At 27.0% G+C, this 27,110-nt stretch overlaps 2 protein-coding genes across 3 annotated transcripts; one reads left to right on the forward strand and one right to left on the reverse strand.

The window, feature by feature from the left end:
* The first annotated feature begins 6 nt into the window (after window positions 1-6).
* Window positions 7-19,740, forward strand: LOC107444173 (male-specific lethal 3). Of its 2 annotated transcripts, XM_087169086.1 has the most exons (12): window positions 19-266; window positions 3,056-3,138; window positions 3,551-3,646; window positions 4,693-4,831; window positions 5,841-5,933; window positions 7,823-7,965; window positions 8,753-8,896; window positions 9,553-9,833; window positions 10,697-11,236; window positions 13,890-13,974; window positions 16,474-16,597; window positions 19,475-19,740. In XM_087169086.1, the coding sequence occupies exons 1-11, from the start codon at window positions 156-158 to the stop codon at window positions 16,556-16,558; spliced, it is 1,800 nt and encodes a 599-aa protein (XP_087025212.1). In that variant the 5' UTR covers window positions 19-155; the 3' UTR covers window positions 16,559-16,597; window positions 19,475-19,740. The 2 variants fall into 2 exon arrangements, with proteins under 2 accessions (XP_087025211.1, XP_087025212.1); XM_087169085.1 differs by lacking the exon at window positions 19,475-19,740 and having other exon boundaries at window positions 7-266; window positions 16,474-16,793.
* LOC107444180 (uncharacterized) lies at window positions 17,373-26,610 on the reverse strand. Its single transcript, XM_043042749.3, has 6 exons — window positions 26,405-26,610; window positions 21,862-21,914; window positions 20,621-20,728; window positions 18,793-18,831; window positions 18,141-18,188; window positions 17,373-17,770 (listed from the first exon to the last, which is right to left on the reverse strand). The coding sequence occupies exons 1-6, from the start codon at window positions 26,502-26,504 to the stop codon at window positions 17,729-17,731; spliced, it is 390 nt and encodes a 129-aa protein (XP_042898683.2). The 5' UTR covers window positions 26,505-26,610; the 3' UTR covers window positions 17,373-17,728.
* Between the last annotated feature and the right edge of the window lie 500 nt (window positions 26,611-27,110).

Genomic DNA, 27,110 nt, shown 5'->3' on the forward strand with positions numbered 1-27,110 from the left:
TCTTTTAATGAAATGGCATCACTTTTGACAAACTGTTTGTTTTCTGTTTTGTTTACAAAACATTTTAAATGGCTGTTAAGAGATTTACGACGGAATTTAAATTATCTTTAAGATTTACTTTTAAAAATTAGAAAAAATTCAACAAGTTTTGTAAAATGGTTTCGACAGTGTCTACTAGAGGCATAAAATTTAAATTTAGTGAAGGAGAGCGTGTTTTGTGTTTTGAACCTGATCCGACAAAAGCAAGAGTTTTATATGAATCAAAAGTAAATGATATTGTTTTATACCTACATTAAAATGTTTAATTTTTTTTAAATAAAATTACTCCTAAATTTTTGTATTTAATTTTAACTTGTTATTTTTGTAACTGGTATTTTGGTTTGGTTGATGTTAATCGTAGTAATAAAGATTTTCTGACACTCTTAACATCAAGCTGTCAAATAATCAAATTTTTTAAACAAGATTTTCTACCATGCATGCTAACACCTTAAAGGTGAAAAAAAAATTATAAGATTAACCTTATTTTAGTTTCTAACATATTTCAAATTTTATTAAAGAAATAAAACATGACAGTACTAGTATAATGCGTGTTTTATTAATCTTAATAAAACGTGCTTAATGATAGAAACTAGATCGTAAATGCAGGTTAACAAAATCAGCATTTATATTAGTGTTCTCTACCAACTTTTTTTAAAAGTAAAATTCTTAAAAATGGGCAGTATTTTTTACATATATTAACCAACCAAGATTATTTAAATTTAACTTTTATATTGAATTTCCTATTTTTTATAAATAAAATTTTTTAATTACTGCTTATTGAAAGGCAAGATATTCTTATTTTTGTGCCTCGCTGTTTGTTGACAATTTATGCTAAATTAATTAAAACTACTAACTCAGTGGCGCGACAGCCCATTAAGAGGGCCAAGGCCGACTGTGCCCATCTCAGTTTTCTTGACCTTGGGCTCTGGGGTGCAGGAGCATATGTTCCGGTCAGGTGGTCAGCCGAACGCGGAACCCCCAGTGTTAGTTCCCAAGCATGCTTGGTACTCATTTTATCGACCCACTGAAGGGATGAAAGGCTGAGTCGGCCTTGCCCGGCCCAAGGATCGAACCAAGGACCTGTAGCACGGCAGCGCGAAGCGCTACCACTCAGCCACCGGGCGTCTAAATGCTAAATTAATTAGGGGAACAAAATTAAAAATTATGATTTTATGCATGCTTCTTTTTCGTGATAAAATTATTGGGAAAATTTTGGTATCAGAGCCTGTGCCTAAGTAATTGAAAAGAAACTTTGAGTATGAAATTTTGAGTAACTGAAAAAAAAAAAAAAAAATATCCGGACCAGCCCCCAAAGAGATCATAGATCGGCCCCCGAAGAGATATTTCCATATTAGAGCCTGTTCACTCTAACTACTTTCGTAAAAGCCTCAAAGGATTTTTGAACTTCAGAAATTTTAAAAATAAAAAAAGTTTGCCTGAGGATGTCTAGGGGCTATATTTAAGTCTCTTTCCTCAACTACTTTTTTAATCCTTTTCTGTGATATACAGTACAGAACCCGTTATCCGGAAATCAGAAAACCAAAAAACCGAAACAAAATTCGATAAATTTTCCTACCATTTAAAAAAAAAAATTTTTTTTTAAAGATTTTTGGATTTTTCTTTCTATTTTGAAAGATGTTTACCTTACCATCGTTTGGAAATAATCATTGGTATATTCCTTCATCGTTTTTTCTTCTTTTTAAGATTATTTCAAAAAAAAAATTTTTTTTTAGTTGGATTTAACAATAAAAAAAACGGCTTTTTGTAGCGATTCAGAAAACCGGAAAAATCAGTTATCAGGAATAGCAATGGTCCTGATCGTTTTGGATAATCGCTTCCCTACTGTATTTGTTTTTCATGCACCTCTGCACGAAATTTGCAAATTATTATTTCAGCACAAGGCAAATATGGAAGTCTTCCATTCTCAACTCGAAAGGTAGCCACCACTGGACAAATTACTGCATTTTCTCTCTCTCTCTCTCTCTCTCTCTTTTTTAAATTTTTTTTTTTTAGTGTCTGTGCATTTACAAAAACCCTTTGTCGTCTTGTTGATGGTAGGTATTGAAACAGAACTATTCCCAGCAAGTTATTTGTATGCATTTATATTTGATACTAAGATATTGTTGGCAAAGATACATCTTTACAAAATATATTTTTCACAAACATATTAATTGATTTCTCTAGTGTAAAACAATAATATCATCTATTTATTCCTGATTATCTTAAACATATGTTATGTTAAATTTATGTTAAACATATGTTTTCAATATTTCAATGGGATGTTTTGACCTGAAATTTAGTAAATTGATGTCTTTAAACAGCTCATGTAAGCTTTAATCTAAATTCATAAAAAAAAATAATAATAATAAAATTCTGACTAAATATTAATGAATTTTTTTTATTTTTAAAAATGATGAAAATACTAGAGCTTTTAATTTTTTTTTCTTTTTTACCATAAGAGAAAAAAATTAAACCCTGTCCTAGAGAGAGAATTAAAAGAAAAAGAAATCATTATAAACCAAGATTTGAGTCTCTTTGAAAACTTGCATCAGCCCCCAGGTAACCGAGCCATCAGCATGCCTGATTGCATAGTCAATGGTTGCAGGTTCGAACCTCTTTCAGAGCATGGATGTTACTCTCTGTGTGTTGTTCCTTGTGTGTTCAATGAATAAAACTTTCGGCATCTTCCAAAGCAAAGAACGAGAAATTTAGTACCTGTCATTAAAAAAAATTTAGTAGTTTGACAAAGAAGCAAATTATGATTTTCATGATGACAATTAATTTATGTTATTTGTGTATTAACATGATTTTTATTTTATTTTTTTTATTTTGTAAATTTATCATAGTCAAAATTTTTACTCTCTTGAGAAAGATAGCCACTGTACAAAAAGCAAAAATAACAAAAAGTAATTTATGAAAATGTTATATTTAAAATTCAGTCCCAAGACTAGTCCCTTTAATAAGCCTACTTCATTTTCTTTTCACTGATCCACTTATTCTGCTTTTTATTTTTAAGGTACTTGAACTTGTTGTTAGCAGGGATGAAAGAGGAAGGAAAGTTCCAGAATATCTTATCCACTTCCTTGGTTGGAATAGCAGGTGAGAATTCTTTTTGTTAAAAGTCGAGCAGAACCTCTTTTAATGATTATATCGATTATTTTAAATAAATTCGTAATCAAGAGTACAGTGATTAATTAAAAATTGGAACCTTTACATCTACGAAGTCACTATTTTATTTTATAATAAAACTAAATTAAAGGTTAACCTTAAAATCATAATATAACTTTTCGTGTATCGAAATCTATATAAAATTTCCAAAGTTTTGATATGTTTACGTTTTCAATTTTAACATTAAATGTGTTTAATTTGAAAGAAAAAATTAAGAAAAATCTTCTACATTTTCTGTTATTTTAGTTTTATTTATTAATTATGTGTTTTTCTTTTAGGATAATGTGTACTTGACATTGTTTTATCTGTCAGATATGTAATAAAATAATTTTTCCCCCTTTAGTTGGGATCGATGTGTAAGAGAAGAATTTATCTTGCCATTCACAGAAGAAAACATTGAACTTCAAGCTAATTTAGCTACTGAAGCTGCTCTTACTATGTGAGTACAAAATATCAAATTAGAAATGGCTCAAAAAATTTAAAACCTTTTGTTTCCTTACATGCTGTAAAGCTTATAAGTAAGTATTAGTATTAGAGTTGAAAAAATGTACTTTTTCTTAGATAACATAATCCACTGTTTTTTTTTAATGTTTTAGCATTGTAGCTTAATTATTTTGTATGTTCAGTAAAATCTCCTATTGCTATTCTCAATACCTTTGATTTTATACTTCAGTTAAAAGAATTTTCACTCAAAACGATCTCTCACATTTCAATTATTCATTTACAAAAGTTCTCATTCCTGCATCTTTACCATTGTCTTTAAAGCAACAGAAAATGAAATGGGTTAACAAATATTGGTCAAATGTATGCGCAAATTACTTCATTCATGCATGCATAATTTCTCTGAATTGCATAACATAAAAATTAATAATAAAGATGCATCGAAAATTGACATATATTGTGAATGCTGAAACAAGATTCATGTAAATCAGGAAGACCGCCCATGAAAGATGCAGGATATCTGTAAAAAGCAGAGTTAAATTGTCAAATCATATATATTATTGACTGTATGAATGCTAAAATTATATTTTACAATGACTTGAATGGGATGACTATTGAGGGAAAGTATGTTTATTAAAGATCAATTTAAATTGTTCCAAGCAAAAGAAGAAGTATGTTAAAAACTGACTATTTAAAAGAAAATTCATGTTAGCAACTGGTGGCAGTTGTTTGGTAATTGCTGGTAATTTTACTTTTACGTAAGAAATTATGTAAAATATTTTAAAACAGCTGTTCAAATTGAAGGATTGAATGTAATTATTCATGTTCACTTTTAAAATCTTGATTTAAATACTCAATTTTTATGTTAGTTGCATTTTAATGGAACTTTAAGAGGTAAATTTGATAAAAACGCATTTTGTTTTCTGAACGAAATTTTTTTGTGATTGGATATTCTTGGGAGAGTGATTTGTGGGTGGTGCCAATAGTATGTTTCCTTATATAAAGAAGGTAATTTTGTAATAATTTAGCTATTTTTTTTTTCAGTAAAGGAAAACGCAAAATAAAATTACCTCCTCTTATCAAAGAAACTCTTGCCAAAAAGCAATGTGCAGAAGAAGAAAAACAAAAACCTGAAAAACATGAGAATTCTGCAGATTCAAGTTCTGAAACAAATTCTTCAGATGTATGTTGTAAAATTTTAAATAAATTATCTTTGGTTAATATTAATGTGTATGCAGTTCATGATAATAAATAAGTATTCTTGATAATTATTTCTTTTTTGATGCATTAGATCTAAAAAACATAAAATTGAATTGACCATTAGGTAGTCAAGACTTAGTATGAACCAAGCAGACATTTACTATTTTAAAAGAAACAACTATTTTAAGCTAAATTTAATGTAGCAAATGCAGCCTGAACATGTAGCTCCTTGTTTATATATATATATTAAATAAAAATAAAAATATTGAGTTTAAAATTAAATACAATTCAATTTAAAGTTTGTGCTTTACAATTACAAAGAGTAAAAAAATCATAAAATAAGTAGTTCAATTAATGATTAAAAACTAATTGTAATTCAATTAGTAAAATTCGTATTATTTCTCTTTTGATTAAAAAAAAAATTACTTATGACAATATCGAATAAGCTTAAAGTCTATTCATACTACAAAAAAAAAATTTAATATTTTTATAAAAGAAAAGCATTAAGCACTTATAATTTAATTTTAATAAATTATTATTTATTAAGTGCCAGGTTTCATTATTTTTTATGTTTAATTCCATTAAACTAGCTAAAGTACTGAGAATTAATAAATAATTTAGTAAAGTTTAAAATTTTATGTGAATACATTTTAGAGCTCTTTGCAGGTACTCTAGCTGCACATGCAATAAATAATCAGGCCTTGACTAAAGGTTAAGAACTGGACTGAGAGGAATGCAGGACAAAGTCCTTGGCTCACCCTGGGCTGTTGTGCACTGGTGTTAATATTATTTTATGATTTTAATGTTATTTTATCCTCAAACCTGAATGTAGATTGAGATTAATAGTCTTTATATTGTTCTATTAACTAAAAAATCTACTTATCATATAAAGTTGATTTAAAGTTCTTTTTTTTTAACTGTTTATTCCTTGTATATTTTTTTTAATCGCTTCCTTTTCCTTTGATGTTAAAAATTTTCTTAATTCTTTGCAGGAAGAATATGAAAAAGAAGTCATAATTAACATTCCAGATGTATTGAAACGACTGCTAGATGAAGATTTTGTATATATAACTCAAAAAGATAAGGTAAAAGGCAGTTTAGTTCAATACCTGATTGTATCAATTTATCCTTTGTGAATAATCTTAAACGTTTGTATAACCTTTTATACAACGTTATCCAACGTTTGTATAACCTTTGTGAATAATCTTAAACATTTGTATAACCTTTTCTTTCTTCCTTTTTAATGTTAGAATTTTTTTCCTTTTTTTATTCAAAACCAAAAAAAAAATTATAATAATAATAATAAATCTATTGCTGCATAGCTTATCATGTTTAAAAACTAAAAAATTCACTTGTAGATGGTTTGGATAGGATGATGTGACCTGATGTTAGTAATAATTTTGCTGCATAGCTTATCATGTTTAAAAACTAAAAAATTCATTTGTAGATATGGTTTGGATGGGATGATGTGATAATTTTAAATTGTTTTTCTTAAATTAGTTTAATATTGTTACACATTAATTGTATCAATTAATATTCTTTGAACAAGTTATGTATAATGCAGAACTGTTTACATCCCCCAACAATTTATGTCAAATCTTGAAGAAGAAAAAATCTATACTGTAAATAATTAAGTTTTTTTTTTCAAATTAAATGTTAAAAACAAAATTATTCATTATTAAAAAGAAAAGTTATTAATTAACATGTGGGGGTTGTTTTTTTATCTTTGGCTTATATCCGCAAAACATTTGCGATTATCAAAATGATCATTACAGAAAATTAAGCAAATTTTTGATCTTTTTCATCTGTGTTTTATAAAAAATCTATTTAATATATAACAATTTCCTCAATCCTGAGATTAACTATTATATTTAAGTTTTATTACATCTTCTATTCTAATAATGTAGTGATATCTTATATTATTCATTTCTCACAAAACAACAAAAGCACTCAGAAAAAGTTTTTCAATAAGCTTTGGAAGTTCTTTCTATTAGGTTTGATGGCTTCAAGCGAAAATAGAATTTTCTTGAAACACTATTCCTTCTTCTTCTTTCCTTTTATTTTTTTTTCTAAATTTAATGATGTAATTTCTTAAAAACTAATATGCTTAACTTATAAAAAATTTTTCACTTCTTCAGATCAAATTGATTATTTGACATTGAGTTGAAGATATTATTTTAAATTTAGCACATTTATTTATTAAAGGCATATATGGTCTAAATTTTTCCAAAAATTTTATTTTTTACCTATTAATTCTTTAATACTATCAAATTTCATTGTTCAATACTTCATCCTATATCTAATTCTGTCTAGAAGAAGCAGGAAGAATTTAAAAACTCTCAGAGCATAAGTTTTCGACAATTTTATAAGTCTCCAAAAAAAGAGCTAAATTTTCAAAATGTTTTTAAATACTCTTCAAAGTTGTTCTTTCTAAGGCTTAAGGTTATAACCATAAAATAATTATCTTATTAAATTCAAAACAGATTAAAGATAATGGATTAACGATGAAACAAATTAGATTAAAGATTAATTTTTACTCTTCAAAACTCATGTAACCTCTAAAGTTGCAAAAAATCTCTACATACCATAAAATCTAAACAAGGGTTCGATATTTCTTTGGAACACTCCCTTATGTGCATTGAAAGTTGACGCTAATAACATTGCTTTTTGCAGGTGTTGAAATATAAGGATAATTACTTTTTGTCATTTTTATTTTTGAAAAATATAATGTATATTTTTGGAATTTGAAATAACTTTTCATTTTTTCTAGCATTTAAATACATAAATGAAATTTTTGTTCTCTGGAAAATATGATAATACAATTTGGTTATAAATTACAATTCTTAAGTCTAACTAAATTTATTTATGTTTATGTAAATCGAAAAATGAAAACTCATTACTTTCTCAAATTAAAAACACATATATTTTACAAGACTTGAAGTATGTATTTCAATATTATTTCGTTTTTTTTTAGTTGGTGAAATTACCCTGTAGACCAAATATTATTGCTATTTTAGAAGCATATGTTAAGCATTTAGCAGCCAAATTAATCTGTGCCTCACCACCTAAAAACTCAAAGAATGGCACAAAAGCAATGCCATTAGATGTAAATAATAAGTAAGTACCTATTATTATTATAATGAACTTTTCTTTCTATATATCTTCTGTTAGGCACCACTTGATGTCAATTAGTAAAAATATGTAATTTTTATTAAGGGAAAAAATTTTTATTCAAAATGACGCCTAAAACATTTGTATATAAATAACAGTTGAATTCTCTAAACATGTTTTAATAAGTTGTAAAGTTGTATTATATATAAGTGTTACTGAAAGTAAGATTTGTTTTCTAAAATACCTTTTTGCCTGAACCAATTTTCATTAAAAATTTTGAAGTTCCTTAGAAAAAATTGTTTTTTTCATTTCAAAATATTCTGTTGAGAGAAATTTTTCACTGAGATTTGCAAGAAAAGAAACTTACCATGCTACACATATTTTTTATATTTGTATGATATTATATATATCTATATATGCACACACATGATTGCTATAGTAAAATAATATATAATTATTGAAAATGTGTTCTGAAAAAACTTGTTTACATAATTCTTTTTCTTCCTAACATGTTAATGTCATTAATGTAAAAAAATTTTGTCTTTTTTACCTTGAAGTGTTGGCAGTTATGGTTTTAATATTGTATGTTGTTATTTATTCATAAAAAAAATTTTCCTCTGATATTTTGTTTGCAAAATTATAGCAACTTTAGAAGGAAGTATTTTGTTAAAGGTGCTACAATTTAATAAAATGTTGCAACTATATTATCGATTGATAATGCTATTCATGCATTCTTGAAAATATTTAATTTTGTTAAATGGTAATCTTTGAAAAATATTTATTTATTTTTTAGATTAAGTCTTTGTAAAGAAGCCATGGATGGTATCCGCATTTACTTTGACTTTACTTTGCCTCATATTCTTTTGTACAGACAAGAAAAGAAGCAACACTATACAACAGCAACAACCTGTTCCCCAATGACATCAATGTTCAAATGGTTAAGTGTTTTATATTTTTTTAATATCGTGAATGCATTTATCTACTTAATATAAAATTTTTATCAACCTTGCTAAATATATTAAACAAAAACCTATTTTTAAAAAATAGTTAGGCAAAGATTTTTTTTCTTAATATTATTGTAATTCAAACAAATTATTGTATCAAGAACATGTTATGCAAACTACGGATAAAATATAATGTGTTTTTAATTATCTCTTAAATCAGATATTGATTTCTGATTCATATTCTTGATTCATGATTTTTTTAAATTTATATACTTTTTTAATAGGTGCATTAAATTAGAAAAGAAAATACTTTTATTAAAGAAAATACTTTTTTAATAGGTGCATTAAATTAAGTGCATTGCACTTCACTGACTGTAACAAAGTTATAAAGTAAAAACAAAATTTGTAAATAAAATCAAAAACAATTGTTTAAAAAAAATGGTGTTAGTAAGTCTATTTTTACAAGTATGTTGTACTTCTAAAATTATTATACTTGTTAATTTCTTTTTCTTAAATCCAAGCATGTTAAGTGTTCAGAATAATTTCTTTGTCATTTAGTTTGCTCTTTCTGATATTTTAACTTCTAAAACTATTTTCTCTTTTTTTTCTGTATGTATGCTCTTATAAATTTTTTTTTATTATTTTACAGGGAGCCTCGTGAAAATATGGAAAATGTTGTTGTAAAGGTTGAAAAGTTAGAAAATGAAGTAAATAAAGACAATTTTAAAAATATTAGTAACACCCCTGTTATCAAAGCAGAACTTGAACATGTTTTAGCAAGCTCTAGAAGCAGAAAAAGCCTTCGAAGTCAGTCCACTAAGACTGAATCTCCGAGTAAAAAGGAGAGTTCCACAAATGGTGACATGAACAAGAAATCTGAAAGTTTAGAAAAATCTCATAAAGCTAAGAAAACACCTAAAAGAAAACAGAGTAAGTTTTTTATTTAATTAATTTTGCCAATTTGATACAAATCTGTAAATATTAATAAGATGTTTTACAATTTATATTTGTTTAAAAAATTTTTAAATAATTTGCATTAATTTCTTTTTTTGTTAAAAAAAAAAAATGCTATATACGTAGTAAGTTGAAATATAAATTAAATATTTTTATTCTAAATTTTTTATTATACTGTTATGTATTCGTCACAAGTATTCTAAAAAGTTATTTGTTCATATTTTAGCATCTTTTAATGAACAGAAATTTTTTTTTAAGCTGACCTTAAAAATGCAAAATTTTTAAACACAATATTGTAAGTTATAACATTAGACAAAAACATACTTTTTTTAAGTAAAAACATTTTTTTTTCAGAATTTAATTTTAATTTCCTAGTTTTTTAGGTGTGTTTAGGAGAATTTTTTTCACAAAATAGTGAAAAAAATTCTCTTGTACAAAATAAGCCTCTCAAATGAGTGGCTGTAAATTAATATTTCAGCACAAAAAAAAATTTGTATAGTTTTTGCAACATAACATAGCAATATTAAACAAATATTACATACTATTGAGATAGGCTAGACTAATAACGTCAAAACTTGTTTGTTTACTTGAGAAAACGTTGAAAAATGATTTAACAGGTAATTAAACTGGTTTTGGTGTTTTTAAAACTGACTTTCTCTTTAGCGATTCATCAATTTTTATTGCTTCCTCGCTTAATTGCTAATTCGAGACTTCTAATTTGCAGTGCATATTTTTTGACAAATATTTTATAAATATATAAAGGGCAGTTATTAAGAAACATCCTATATTTCTATTGTCTGTGAAAGCACTCATTTATGTATATTTTTATTTATGTATAGAAAAAGCAAATATTACTCCTACAAGAATCTTAAGGTCAACAGAAAAACAAAAACTTCAACCGCCCAAAGAAGAACCTCCACCAAAGAGCCCTGTCGGCACACCTCCACCCGACATCAAGCGCCTCAGATCTGCAAGCCCCAATCCTACTACTACAGTCGAAACACCAACCCAACCTCGAATAACACGGAAGTGTAGGCAACAAAGTATGTCTCCACCACCCTTGCCTAGCCCAAGTCACCATGCCCATTCATCCCATACTGTAGAAGAAAAACCAGTGCCTACAGCTTCTACTTCAAATATACAATCTAGCAAAGTGTTACAGACTTTTCCTCTTGTACCTAATTGCATCAGTTCATCCAATTCATCGAGTCATTCCGCATTTTCAGACCGAAACATGTCTCATCAGTTTCATCTTAAAAAGAATGAAGCACTCTTACAAGAGACTCTCACATGGCGATTAGTACCTCAGCATTTGTATGAAAGCATTCCCGCTGCACCTTCTCTCATTTATGGTCCCCAACATCTGCTCAGACTGTTTGGTAATGACAAATTTCTTGTCTGTTATTATATGTGGATATATTAAATGTTTTTACCTACACTATTTTCCAAAAGTTACCAAAAACCATTATTACCATCTTAAGAGTAATAAGCTGCACCTTCTCTCATTTATGCTCCCCAACATCTGCTCAGACTGTTTGGTAATGACAAATTTCTTGTCTGTTATTATATGTGGATATATTAAATGTTTTTACCTACACTATTTTCCAAAAGTTACCAAAAACCATTATTACCATCTTAAGAGTAATAAGCTGCACCTTCTCTCATTTATGCTCCCCAACATCTGCTCAGACTGTTTGGTAATGACAAATTTCTTGTCTGTTATTATATGTGGATATATTAAATGTTTTTACCTACACTATTTTCCAAAAGTTACCGAAAACCATTATTACCATCTTAAGAGTAATATTTCGTATGTTAAAATTTTTATTATCTATAATTAGAATTGCATGTTTGTTACAAAAAAAAAAAAGCCTTGCAAGAAATTGCAAAATTTTTCCTGCATATGAATGTATATTTTGAAAGACATGGGCATAATACATATAATAAAATTAATGTGTATTTAAAAGTTGAAAGGTTTGTTTATTTTAATTTAAACAACGTATAATTTTATTCAAATAAACAAAATTTCAGCGCAAAATATTTTATTCAGTTAACCCCTTAACTCCCGCGGGCGTATATATATGTCTCGGCCAGACGATGCGTTAACTGCCGCAGGCATATATATACGATTTCCCGAAGTACGATGCTTTGCATTGCGCTGCTATAAATAGAACTACACCCCCTTCTTCAGAATGCAGTAAAATGGCCTTGAAAGTGTTCGCTTTGCGAATGTATTGCTAATTTAGGAGGAGGGGGAAAAGGACGTTATGGAAAAGTGATATCGTATTAATCACTTGTGTGCATTTATTTCAGTAAGGTCGGGTTTATTCTTTTTTCGCTTTCGTCTCCCGTATGTATTTGGTGCTTTTTATTCTTTCCATCAACGTCTTCAAAGAAAAATGCATCACGAAAATGTGCTGTTTGTTCAAGAAAAAAAAATTCGTCGTGAATCCCGCTATCAGTGCGATGAATGTGATGTTAGTTTATGTGTCCAACCATGTTTCAGAATTTATCATACAACAGCTAAGTTTTAACATCTTTTATATTGTATTTTTATTATTTAATTTAAATTTTGTATTTTCTTTCTTTCCTTTTTCTTGTAAAATTAAACTGTTTTTAAATTGCAAAGCGTGCATAATTTTCCCCACTCCAAACACCGTGTAAGAAAGTGCACTTGAGCAAAAAACGGTGGCACTGGGGAGTGAATCACGTTAATTTCACTCGGCAGTTAAGGGGTTAAACAATTCTTGTTAATGTTTCCTCATTCATCAAATATTTATTTGCTAGCATTTCCACATGTTTTTAGTGGCTAACTGAATTTAACTTTTGTATTTAGGGATAAAAGCATGCTATTCTTATTAATTTATAATCATTTGGATAGAGAGGTCTTCTGACTTAGCAGGCTTTGGGGCTTCATTGAACTATTTTCATGTCATTTGATTGTCTTTTATATTTTATCAGTTATACATTATTAATTTTGAAGTTTCTGTTAAAATTTAAATTTCTGTTGAAATGTAAATTAAAAAATTGAAAAAAATCTGACATTTTACATAATATTCGTGCATTTTGTAGTATTTTGAGAAATTTGCTGATGTTATTAAAATAAAATAATAAAAAACATCAATGATATCTGTATAAAAATTCATGCCACAACACACTTCTAACTCTGCCTGTAATTATTAAATTTAAATTATATTTTTTAATTAATATTTCCAAACATATTTGCTTTATGAACTGAATTGTATTATTTTGAAAATAAAAAATTCTGAGTAAATTGTGCATATTTGCCCTTGTGAGAGGAAGGCTCTATAGTGAAACTGTTGTTCTGCAAAATAGCCCTGTTTGTATCAGCAACATTGAACTATAGTAAAGTGGTGAACGATAGGTGGTGCTATAATAATTAAAGGAAAATAAATTGTTTATCTTTTGCACTATAATATTACATTAATTAAATTTCACAGTTATTGCATAAAATTTCATTTAGTATTTATGGAGAGAGAAAAAATTTGCAATCAAGTAGTAATTTTTGTAATAAACTAAAAATTTCTTCACCAAATGCAAAATAATGTACTTTTTTTTATTAGTTATATATGTTAAAAAATTTTAAAAATGTGTGTTAAAAGTATTAAAAGAAATTTTACAACTTAAAATACTATATATTTTTACTCCATTGCCCAAAATGTATAATTTTTTTCATTAGGAATTTTTTTTTTTTTTTGTACTCATTGAAAACAAGCTATCTCCTGTTTTTTACCATTTTTTTTAATGTTTAAAATTATCTGAACCTATTTTTTTTTAAATCTTTTTTCGCTGCCTGTAATTTTTAATTTTTTTTTTTTTTTTTTTTTTTTTGCAATTAAAAATATTTGTATTTGCTGATTGAAATTTTTGATGCTTGAAAAATAGTTTTAACAAATCTATTTGAGAATTGTTTTTTTTTATTATTATTATTTATTTATTTTCTGTCTAACGCATTGCATTTTATTGAATCTCAATTTAAAAAAAAATTTATGCTAACTTTTTTTTTTTTAGTTAAACTGCCTGAATTACTGTCTAAGATGAATGTGTCTAAAAAGAAGATGATTATATTATTAGACATCCTTGAAAGTTTTCTGTTGTAAGCATTCCCATTTTCATACTTTGCTTTGTGAAATATTTTAGCTATTTTCTTTCATTAAATTGTCTTGATTAAAGAATAATATTAGTATATAGATTAGTAAGTTTAAATTAATGGGTTATAATTATTTGTGTGCTAAATTTGTTTTAGTTATAAACTTTGATTTCTGAGTGAATAGTAATATATCAAAATAGTTTAATGCATATGTTCTAAGACAATGTTTGTTTTCAACTGTTGGTTCGATTTCAAATAATAAGCCAAAAAAAGCTTCACCTCTAAATAAAACCATTCATTTCTAGCAAAAAATTAAATATTAATACTTATCTATTTTATTTTATAATTTGAATCTATTTTTTTTAAATCTTATTAATCCTGGTGATTTTTGGAGTTTAAATAATAGATGTATAGTGAGCTGAAAAATCTTTTATTACGTTTTTTCTAAATATGAGATTTTTTCCTTTTGATTTAATTTTAATGGTTTGAAAGGTTTTAAAAATGCTAACTAATTGACATTAAATATAGGTCACAAAAAAGGTACCATATTTGAATAAACCTATTTTTTCTAAACCTATTGGAATTTTTAATTATCAAAATGAGACATAGCAATATGAAAAATATAGTCAGATCTGTTTAGGCATTTAAGCAATCAAAAGTTTGACCCGTAATGTCAATTGGACTTTTTGCATATTTTGCCCTCTCTCATGAACATTTTATGTCAATCAAAAGCTTTTTGCATATAATTCTAAAGCTTATTTATCCAACGATGGAAAAAATACTTTTCATAAATATTCCTTATTATTTCTGTAATATTTGTTAAAAGCTTATGAATTGTACTGTATATAAATTTTTATTACGTTATTTTAAACTTTATGTTGAAATTATACTGATGATAAATTTTAGCAACCGAATAAGAAAATTTGAAGAAAGTCAGTGGTGTAGTTCTGGAGAAATAGAAATTTTAATTTAATTCTAGCTTTTTTAAAATTTTGTAACTCTCAAACTACCAATTTATTCAAATTTTGGATTTTGTGATTTAAAATTGTGTAATTGAAAATGTAAAAATGACTATGTCTAAAAAGTCAATTTTTTTGCTATCGTTATTAAATAAAATAATAATTTTTTAAAGTTATATTAGTTTTATTTTTGAATACTAAAATTTTTCTGTTTACTTAAAAAAATCTCTAAAAAATTAACGTTAGGAGCTGTATTTTAAAAGAGGGTAAAGTGAAGTGAAATTTCATTTTTTGTGTCTGATTTTGTAACTTAATTAATAGTTAGCTTTAGTTAATAAACTCATTGATTCCCTACTAATTTTGACCCATTCCCCATTTTTAATATTGTTAAAAACTCATTCAACTTTTCCAAAACTTTGAATATATACAGTTGTGCCGCAATCCATCATTTTCCTGTTTCATTTTGTGTTAATGGTCCCATCACAAATGCTATTCCTGAAATGTTAATAATACCTTTTAGATCACTTTTTTAAGCCAGCTCATTCTTGCATCTACTGTTTAGAATTTCAACTATCATTTAAAAATATCAAAATTTCATTTGAGGAGAAAAAACCACAATTCCCAGTGAAGAAGACAATGAGGATTTATTACAGTTTACAACAGTTTAAGGTAAATGCCTCAAGCAACACGTTTGATCTTTATGTATCAGTTGATGAAAATGTTGAAACTTGTGGTGTTGTTAGTTCAAGAAATGATTGCAAAAGCTGGAATGTAAAGTAATAATGATAACGATGGTGAAACGTGACCACAATCAGTGCCATTTTCTAAAGGCTTTGAAACAACGAGCAATATTCTGTAATCACTCGAACTTACAGAAAATAAACAACAATTTATTAGTAATGCCAAAAACTTACTGTTTGCAGTGAGAAAAAAAGTATTCACATCAAAATTTTCAAATATTTTAAATAAATTTGTTTAATCTTATTTCTTTTGCTTCGTAAGTAATTTTGCATTCTGTAAATAATGTTTTCAGTTAAAAATTTTTGCACTGATTGTATACTAATAAATTTTCATGTCATTACTTAATATTTTGCATTGACCCGCATAGACCGTTTTCCCTTATCTATTTTACACAATGAATGATCCCATGAGAAACAGTCAATTGAGGTTCTACTATACCCTATTTATTCAAATTATTTCTAACATGTTTTTAAAATTAGACGAAAACAACGTGGAAAATGGTGATATGCATCAGTGCTTTAATATTTTTTTATGTTATATAATGGTTATGTTTCTTATGTTATGTAAACAGTACCTTAGGTAGGAAAGAAGAGCTTCACTTGGAATTTAATAAATTTGTCTGTTTTTAGATATTTTTAATTTTACTTTCACTGTTTTTTTATCAAGCATGTTACAGGTTAAAGAAAATGTCAATTCCATTTAGAATTTAATGATAATATTTTTTATGCTTCATTAAATAATTCTACTTTATATTTTTGGTAGTATTTGTTCATTATTTTTTTAAAACATTTTAATTTTATTTCAGGTTTCTGGTAGAAAAAAAGAATGAACTGTTTTTGCCATCTGCGTATATTGATTCCTGTGATGAAGATCTTGATAAAAGTGCTTAGTCTAAACTATGGCATCAAAAACATTTGTTTATATGTCATGTATGTAATTAATCAGTTATGTGATATATTTTGTTTCTATTCAATTTTCACTTTTAACTCATCTTAAAAACATCCACCATAAATCCATGTTTAAATTCTGTCTTAAATTTTGTAAATTAATATTAAGCTAATAAATTGTAAAAAAAAAAATAAATAAATAAAAATGTTGAATAAATAGATATACAATCATATAAAAGCTTCCATGTTATTAAACCGTTAATTTTCTCATAATTTTGAAAAAACGGACGTAAATAATAACTATTTTTTTATTCAAGAAAATTGTACTAAGTGTGTGTACAATTTATGTATTCATTTTTAATTTTTGGGTTAATTTTAAACTTCCAAGTTTGATGATTGCTTAAAATAAACTAACTTTCATATCTAAATACATTACAAATAGTCTTTTACTGCCATGTGGTATATAGATTAGGAAATAAACATGACTCCAGGAGTAAGAAACAGATTGTTTTAATCTTTTTTGGCTCCTCACCTTTGAACACTTCAGCTCAGAAATATCACAGGCACAAGAAATATAAGGCAAAGCTTCAACTGGTCTTTCTGATGGGAACAAGCTGCTTGATGTATACATTAACATAACGCATTTGTGATACAATTTATTTTGTTTAATGTAAGCATTAAGTTAAACGTGTTTCTGATTAATATCCATTTTTTAAAATTCATTCTAAAAAGATTCATTCTTAAAGTCTACCTCCAACCTGTAATTATAAATTCCTATCTAAAAATCTTTAATGAACATAATATTTGTAACTCTTTATTTATTTATTTTTTTATTAAAAATAATTCATTACATTTTGGCAAATACTTTTATGATAAACATTTTCATGCATTTTAATATAAAATTTCTATATCACATTTTATTTAATATTAACATAAATTGCTTTTACTCAAGTTTGCATACAATTTTCTCTTCTATACACCACTTTTCAACTGAATAACAAGAGAAAAATAAACTTTTCTTTTCATCAGGAAAAACATCAGCCGTTGCAAGCACTCAGTTGCGTAACTTATTAATCATTAAAACATGATTTCTTAGAAATGTAGTACATCTTCACAGACTTGTATGATTTGATCAATTATTAAAAAAATTATAATTGCAAATATGTTAGATTCTCATACATCAAAAAGTTTATCAAAGATCTTTTGTAGGCAAATCTGAAAGAGAAAAAGAAATTAAAAAATTACATTTAAAAAAATTATAAAATATATTTAAGAAATTGTAGTTGCATCTGCAAAGTTTGCATATGTAATTGAAATTTACATTTGGGAGGTTATTGAAATGCTGCCTGTTTGCTTAAAAAAAATTATGTCACAGAAACAGATGTTACAGATTTAAAATTTAATTTTCAGTGATAGATTCATTATATGAAATAACTTGTTTTTGATTTTTTTTCAGTCAATACAATATAAAAAAAAATTATTCTTATTACTTAGTTTTTACTTAACCCAGTTGTTGAAAATATAACGTGATCTTAGTACCAGCAATGGTTTATGATCAGATGTAATATCAACAAATATATTTTACCTGAAAACTATTCAGCTTTTCTAATTCAATTTCATTTTGCGAAGTATCCTGTAAAAAATAAATAAATGAACATAATCTTCAAGTTTACGAAATGTTTTAATATTCATATATTGTTGGAAATAATTATTTCAGTACTGAATAATACTTAAATTGAATGAACAAAATTTTCAGTTGAATAAAATGTTATCATTATTTAACTGCTACTGAAATTAATGTTTCAGTGCTAAATGATATTTAAATTAAATGAATTTTAAAGTGTCCAAAAATTTTATATAATGCTTGAAATTATTTTAGTTCTGAATGATATTATAATCAAATGACTCTTAAAGACAAATGTATTCAGTGTAATCTATCAATACATAACTGGATATTCTGAAATTAATTTAAATATTAATTTCAGAATGTTATTCTGTATATCATATTCAGTTTTGTAATTGAGAGTCAAAATAATATAATTTATTGCTGTTTAATTAAAAACTGAAAAAATAAACAAACACATTAAAAGGTAAACATAGTTTTTAAATTAAATAAATGATTAAGATCATTTCATATTTATAAAAATCGTTTTATTTTTAAAGAAACTTTAGTGATATTTATTGTATTTTGAGAAAAGTACATAATTAAAAGGATATGGGTATTATGTAATACTTACATAAAGATGAGCTAAGTCTTTCTCCCAGCATAAAAACAACTGAAAGACATGAATTCTAAATTACTTCTAAATACATAAATTGAGTTTAAATTAAAATATATGTATATATTCCTTTAATTAAGGAGGAATATTGCTGTAAAGTTTTCACCAAACTTATTTTTAAATTCTACACAACTGAAAAATAGGAATATCAGAAAAAATTATCCTAAAGGTATTTATTATGAATTGAATAAACTTATACTTTGCAAACTTAAAACAGTATATTTCCAACTAGAATATTTAATAATTCCTACAATTTGCATCTGATTTACCTAAACATTTGACAGTATGTGCAAATGTCGTTACTCTAATATAGTTTCTCTTGGACATAAAAGTTATTTAGTCTTGTTTATAGTTCTTGATTAATCAAATGTTAAAACCTGACTTTTCGAAAAAATATTTGTTCAAAATAAAAAATTAAAACCAAATATTTTTATCGAAGTTTATTTTGGAAGTTATTTTGAAGTTGTCATAGTTCTTTCGAAACAAAACAAAAAATACAATTTTTGAACTGGATTCGGCTCCAGAGTGGTGTAAGACACTCAACAACGTTTCAAGAGTCATTTTTCTGTCGGTTTTATAGCTACCTTATTCTTAACAGAAGACTTACCTTAGACTTAAACAGATTTATTTTTCTATTTAGTCTATCTTGGAGACAAGGTTGTGCCAAACCTCTTACTGACTTCAACAGCATTAAAGAAATGTTTATACAAGAAATAGGACAAAATATCAGTAGGTTACTGGCAAGCTATATGACAGAAAATTACAAACTCAAGCTTTGCATCAAAGCCAAAAGTGGTCATTTTGAAAATTTGTAAATAGGTTAGAATTAGTAATGTTTCCACATTCATTTGAAACTCTGGTTGTGATATTTTAATAAACATTAAAGTTTCATATTATTTGTGCCCACCTAATTTTTTACTACATTTGTGCAAACTCAAATAAATCAGAAAGAAGTAATTAATTTCGTACTAATAATTTCTGCGGCATTCTGGTTTAAAATGCAATCTTAAAGCTCGAACTTCCAGAAGGGAATCTCAATTCCTCTATTGTATTTAAAGGTCAAGTCTCAGCCTTAAAATAGATAATTAAGCATCTTTTACTTCTTTTATATTATTATATATGTAATAGCATACTTTAAAACTCAAAAATAACTTTACAACAATAAAAATTTGTTGGAGCTAATAGCTTATTACTCTTACCTATGCTATATTGCTATTATCCGAGTTAAATTTTCGGAGTTACGAATTGCAGGGTTATCCATAATTCCCTCCTCCTGTAAACGCCATTTTACTACAACTGGCTTCAGTGGTACATGTTACTGCCATCTACCGGCAACTGCTTAAATTAAAATTTGGAATAAAAAATACTTTTGGAATAATTAAATTTTTTTTTTTGTTGCCATATTCGTCTTCTTTTTTTTACTATAACGCTTCGTAACCCCGGAGAGAATTATGAATAACCCTGTACTTTAAAAAATTTTAAAAGTGATACACATTGAATTGCAATATAATTTTAAAAACATAAGTTTAGAATTTATTATGTTATCGTGATTACTGATGTTAAGCGCTTTAAGGCATTTCTATATTTCTAAGCAAATTCATATATGCGTGAATTACGACTGGGCACTTTTTTAAACAAAATAACTTTCTTTGGCCTTAATTGTTTGAAAATCGGCGAATTTTTGAGATGCGATGTACTTTTAAATATACAAAAAATTATTGAGTTTATTATAATTTTTTTTAACTGTAAATAGGTATAAATTTTTAATCTTAATAAATCCACTTACTGAATCTCTAATATCGTCTCTGTCACAGAACATTTCAGCTGCTCCCATCATGTTTTCTCTAAAGTTGTCTGTTGCATTTCTGCAACAGCCATAGACGATTTCTTGTCCCTGGAGGTAAAAATTTTGTGTTTTGTATTTAAAAAGAAAAAACAAAGCGTCATTGCAATTATTCATGATAATGATTATTTCTACATTCGTGTGTGTGTGAGAGAGGATGCAATTGAAATTCCGAAATTTTTGCAACTATCCATAGTACTCTAATCTCGTCTGCAGCTACTATGTGTCTGATGACAATATACAAGTTTCAATCGTTTTCTAACTGCTACTAGCATGATTTATCATCAATCGAAATTTTAATCATTACCCGACTAGCTAGAGTACTCAAATTTCAATCGAAGTTTTGTGTCTGGAGTCACAACAAGATTCAATCATTCCTTGACATTAACTGGCAGAATTTATGTCCAAATAGTAACTAAACTAACTAAAGGGCTGAAATTTCAACTGAAACTTTTTGCCACATGAAAGGACAAATCACAAATTTTTCCTAAATATTGGAATTAAAATTTCTTCTCAACTTCTGACTTAATCTAACTAACTGCCATAAAATTAAAAAGAAGAAAATAATAAAATGAAATTTTAAAAACTACATTTTTCAAGCCGGCTAGATAGAAGAATTAGCGTCAATAACAACTCTGAAACAACTTTTTCTTTTTTAACTGTAAGAGATTTAATTATTTTTAAATTGTTCAAGAGATTTTGATTTGCTTTATTGCTGATGTTTTTCACGGCCTGGAATGAACTTTAACTGCGAAGGAGTACTTTTTAGTTTTTGCTGAGAAAAAGTGTTCTAGGAAATTCTTTCCATTCGATAGGTTTCGTTTAAGAATTCGCTGATTCGCCAATTACTTAAAATAATTGTAATGGGCTAGATTTGTAAACGCACACACAATCGCTAAATTTTAGAACCTGGATTTCAGAGTATGGTAGCATATGTCTATAGTATTTCACAAAAATCGCCGTAATGCTGGATTTAATAAATAAATAAATAAAAAACATGAGATACAATTTTAATATTTATTTTTTCAAAAAATGTCTTCTTTTAAATTCATATTTGCTATTATTTCTAAAAAATGTAAAATCAAATCGATATTGCAATGCATTTGTTTCTGATGTAAAAATTATGTAAGGTTTAAAAAGCTTTTTTAAGACATGGAACCATGTTATACTCTCATTATACTTACTGCTACCGGTAGAAGGCTTCCACACTGTGAAACATCACTTATGGTGTTCTCTGCTAAAATGATAGAATATAATTAGACAATTTTAAAAGGTTTTCCAAAATCTACAATGGTAAATCAAAATATCAAATGCAATCTTTTAAATGTGTCAGTAACTACAACCTTAATGATAATGTTGTTACTGACAAAGTGATTTTCAGTGCATTAAAATGATCCCCCTCCTCCTATTTTTTTCAACCATTTTCATTTATTTTTCTTTCTTTGTGCAATTTCTGTAATGCGGAGCTAGTGGAGCTTGCTTTGGTTCGTAGTTGGCGTACGCACCGAGTTGAAAAAGTTGAATTTCTTATACCCTTATTTCTTCTAAGAACTTTATAAAATGGGTTTATCTCCGACACGGGGCTCCTGGAGCCAGCTCCAAACTGTTCTATCATTATTCGAGAACAAACTGAAAAGTTTAATTGATTTTCATCTTAAGAGGAGATATTCTTTCCTTCTCTTTTTGTTATAATTAAACGATTTAGTGTAGAATTAATGATGACAATAAACTTGTGATGTTTTTAAAATAAACTCATTTTAATACAAAATACTTTCAAACGCTACATCGACAATATTTTGTCACTTTTTCATAAAAATAGAAATTCATATTAAATACATTTTAAGAATTTGACTGGTGTAATTTAAGTTGAACGATCATTCAGTTGGAGTGTTCCCTAAGTAAAATGTATTATTCTTTAAGAATTTTATTGTAGTTTCAATTTTCTGAAAGGAATATTTAAAGCAGTGGCGTAGCGAGGGGGGAGCAAGGGGGGCATCATGCCCCGGGCGCTACACACAAAGGGGCGCCAAATGGTCAGCAAAACAAAAAAAAAATTTTGGATAATTTTTATTTTTATTATAATTTATTACTGGAAAATATATTTTAAATTTAGTGCCGGTGAAATATAATAAATGTTAATTCGTAAATAAAAAGGAACACTAATCAAACTGTAATAATATATTCATAATAGAAATGACACGTCTTTTCCACTGGGCTGACTCGACCTGTGTCTGTCAGCACTTCCTTATGGCATCTACGCTGTGTGGTTACATATATTATCTCCAAATATTTGCAGTGTACAAAGTAAAATTATCAGTGCGCAAAGTGTTTGTACAGTGTACAAACACTTTGCACACTGTCTAACTTTCTATAATGAACGCAATGTAGCTTACGCTTGTTATTTTAAAACGATAACAATAGCACTCTAATGTACTTATATGTACAGTCACGGAAAAAAGTATCCCGAAAATAACAACTAAAAGATTGTCTATTTTTTAATATAGATACTTCTCAGACACACAACAAATACAGCGTTTTGCTGTTTCTAGGAAGGGACACAAACGCCGTATTTGTTGTGTACCTGAGAATTAGTTTTATTAATGTATTATAATCATATTATTAAATATATGTATCTTCTTAGAGATAATAAATATTTACTTTTTACTGTTTTAAAACTGCGTGTTTTTAAAATATTTCTTTATAAATATGTAAAATAAATAATAGGTATCTTTTGAACTAATTCTAGATGATCATATACATTTCAAAATCTAGTCTTGCTTTCTCAACTACATTTTTTGTCTCAAATTTAATGCCTAGCTTGAGCCTATGACTTTATTTATTTTACTTTATTTATTTATTACTTTGCGAGTATATTTTACTTATAATATTAGATGGTTTTCGAATGGGGGGTAGGGGGGCGCTAAAAAGGTATTGTGCCCCGGGCGCGAGTTAAGCTCGCTACGGCACTGATTTAAAGTATTGATAAAATAATTAATACTAACTGTTACATGACAAACTTCTCAAAACTGCAATAAGAAATATATTACAGCAATGTGACTTTTCTATTGAAAATAAAATTCATATGAAATATGAATCGGGAAATTGAGTCGATCGACTGATTTGATCGAAGCATTAAAAGTGGTGATGATGCAATTAACCCTTTTGAAGGCCGTGGTAAGTATACTTACCACCACGTTTTACCACTTTTAATTTAGGCTTCCATTTTTCAATAACTTCAACATTCTTGAAGTGAGTTTGAATAAAATTGGTAACCATTTGTCACTTTTAAAAAAGGTATAAAAGTTATAAAATACATAATTCCTTTTGAAGTTTGTAGCATTTAAGGAATTTATTTTATAAATAAAGAAAAATAAAAGTCAGTAAGTTCCTAATAGGTCATGTTAAATATATTTACCACCAAAAAAATGGCATTTTTATAAACTAAATGAGTTTTTTTTTAATATCAATTACTGTTCTTAAAACAATTTCAATTCCAAAATTACTTAAATTTGCCTATAATAGAAATAAAGGGCCCATTAAAGAGTTAAATAAAATATTCACTGCACATCATTCATAGTGTTAAAAATATTTAATAAGTGAGCACACACAATTGTGCGAAACTGATGTTCTTTAAATTTGAATTCAACATTTTCATTCAATCAAAAATGCAAGAATTTCTCTACGTACTTAAAAGTCAAATTATTTCAGAATTACAATTAAGCTACTATTCAATTTTTTGATTAGTTTTAATTTATTTGTAGTTTGAATTACGAATTTCTAAATGATTTGTATTGAAACATTAGGATGAGGAATGAATGAAATATACATCTATTTATTAAATATTTATTTATTTTTAAGGAAGTAAATGCTACATTTTATAGGATTATATTTCGGGAAATGATTCTCCAGAAAAGGATAACAGAAAAAATGTAAGAATATTATTGTTTAAAAATAACGATAATTAATAACGATTTAATTAAATTACAATTTAACTTCTTTTTTTTTTTTTTTTTTTAACTGTTAAGATATCCTTGAAAGCTAAAATTTTACGATCATAAAGCAGGATTACAGAGGATAACTATATATACAGTGGAACCCTGATTGTACGTTGTCCGTTTCGTACGTTATCCCGCTTCTTGCGTCATTTTCTGCTGATCCGTGAAAATTGCCTATCCCGATAATGTTAAAAAATCCCGGATTTTGCGTTACCCCTTTTATGAAAATCCCGTTTGATACGTTTTTCTACCAACAGATCAAATTAATTTTTTTTTATTCTACAACTCTCACACAAACTTTTTTCTAGTTTTTTGAGCAAGAAAAACTTGCTTTTCAGCTGCATGGAGCAATTCTTGCATTCTTTCTGTTCCATTTGTCAATAGGGGGGTGGGGAACAACAATAAAAACTACAAAGCATAAAAATTCTAACACAATTTTTACTTGCAAATGTAAATCAAGAAGTAAATTTGCAAAAAATTTTTAGTATTGAACGAGTTGTAGATGAAATTGTAGCTAAAAACAAAGAGGAAGTGAAGATTACTATTCTTTTCCATTAATTTAACTGGTAGGTGTCAATTTTTAAAAATATGCATAGATTTTTCGTAATCCCGATTTTACGTTATTCCGCTTCGAGCGTTTTTTATCGCTAGTCCGACCGAAAACGTAAAATCGGGGTTTCACTGTATATATATTTTTAAATTCATCTTAAAATGTCTACAATTTTCAAAAAAAAAAATTTTATTTTAAAATATATATATTTATATATGTATGTTTAATATTATATGGATGCTATTCTTCTCATATCAATTTTCAAATTTTAATATTTAAATATAAATTAGATCTCATTTCTTCATAAATTTTATATTTATTCATGAATAAGGAAATCATTGAAACCATGCAGTTCCTTATTGACATTACAATCCGGCCCCATAGCAGTAATGCAGATATAAGGCCGGAATAACGCTGTTATTTTGCAGGCGCAAGGAGTTACCTAGCCCCTTCCTGAAGTGCCACAAAATTAAAGATAGCGGATCTTCTATTACTATCTATTTACCGTTACTGTACCTAAAATTCATTCTTATCCATTCAAAATCTTAAATATTCATGAGTTAGAAATTTTTTATTTGAGGTCAAAGATGAACTAATTCAGTAACATAATTTCTAACATAACTTAATATTTCTTGGTATTTTTATTTTATTTTTTACAAGCTTCAAAACTTCTAATTTACGTTAAAAAAATATTTTTTATGTTTATAAAAAGAAATTCAAAAATAGATTTATATATATATAAAAAAAACTTATATTTCACCTTTAAGAATTCGATTCAAAATTATATAATATAACAAACTGTAAATCGCGTTTATTGTTTTTGAAGAGAAAATGTGAAAAGCATGATTTCTTAGAAAACGCCATGATAGTTCGAAGAAGGGAAACCCCAAGAAGTTCGAAGATTCCTATGCGCTGCACATTGCTCAACTCTGACTTTGCTACATACAGCAAATGGGAAGATATTTTACATTTTTGCGAGGAAAAATTATTTGATAGATGTAAGTTTTCAAAAAAAGGAAAACATTATAAATTTTCTCAAAAAAAAAGAAGAAAAAAAAAACTTTTATTATTAAAAATTATTCTGAAACTGAATGGAAGACTTTCAATTTCTTCTCTAAATAACAATTGATGCATATAGCTATTATTAATAAAATTTTAAAAATAAGAATAAAAAAATATCACCACATAAAGCTGTTATAAGCTCATCTTCTTCAACTTCATCTTCGTACGCTTTCCCCTTCATAAACCACAAACAAATTATAAGAAACATGAAGTTATTCATAACTGTAACCAGTAACAATCGCGGACACAAGATTAACGATGTGTGTTCGAAATAGAAAAGATTTAAATGGGCTCACAAATCTATTTCGCATTTGCTCTTATAAGCACTCGACCATTGGGATGGTAATTTTATTTAGAACGACACTTTTTATTACATTTGGACTGTCGTAAAACAAATCTATGTCACCGAACCATTTCACCATAGAATTTTCAACAATGCTTTTCTATTTCATTATGTTCGGAGAACAAAAAGTTTCCGACACTGACGGTCCTTTCCAAAGTGCCGTTAATTAATATTTTGGAAAGTTTAAAAAGTAAGTCCGATGAACCTGAAAAATTTCGGTTAACCTGTGAAATGAATAAAAAAATAAAGTATTCTACCATTATCCATAAGACCTGAAAATTGGAATTTTCGATGCGAACTTTTTTAATTTACTGGTTCATATAGCTACTTTGCCACTCAAATTGCAAATTAGTTTTTTTCAAAAAATTCTTTAATTCTCATATCTATGATCAAAACGGAATAATCTTTTAAAATTTTATTTGGTTATTCAGCAGCAGTAGTTGAAAAAAATATTCTCACTTTTCCCAAAGTGTTAATTTAGAA

Source organism: Parasteatoda tepidariorum, chromosome 8 (genome assembly GCF_982258835.1).
Source record: "Parasteatoda tepidariorum strain Cologne lab strain chromosome 8, Ptep-v5.0, whole genome shotgun sequence".
NCBI lineage: Eukaryota > Metazoa > Arthropoda > Arachnida > Araneae > Theridiidae > Parasteatoda > Parasteatoda tepidariorum.

Coding starts and splice junctions, on each gene's coding strand:
- LOC107444173 (XM_087169085.1), top strand. CDS start 156: ATGGTTTCGACAGTGTCTACTAGAGGCATAAAATTTAAATTTAGTGAA. Junction 267..3,055: donor GAGTTTTATATGAATCAAAA/GTAAATGATATT, acceptor TTTATTTTTAAG/GTACTTGAACTTGTTGTTAG. Junction 3,647..4,692: donor ACTGAAGCTGCTCTTACTAT/GTGAGTACAAAA, acceptor TTTTTTTTTCAG/TAAAGGAAAACGCAAAATAA.
- LOC107444180 (XM_043042749.3), bottom strand. CDS start 26,504: ATGAATAACTTCATGTTTCTTATAATTTGTTTGTGGTTTATGAAGGGG. Junction 20,729..21,861: donor GAAGCCTTCTACCGGTAGCA/GTAAGTATAATG, acceptor TTTTACCTCCAG/GGACAAGAAATCGTCTATGG. Junction 18,189..18,792: donor AAGACTTAGCTCATCTTTAT/GTAAGTATTACA, acceptor TATTTTTTACAG/GATACTTCGCAAAATGAAAT.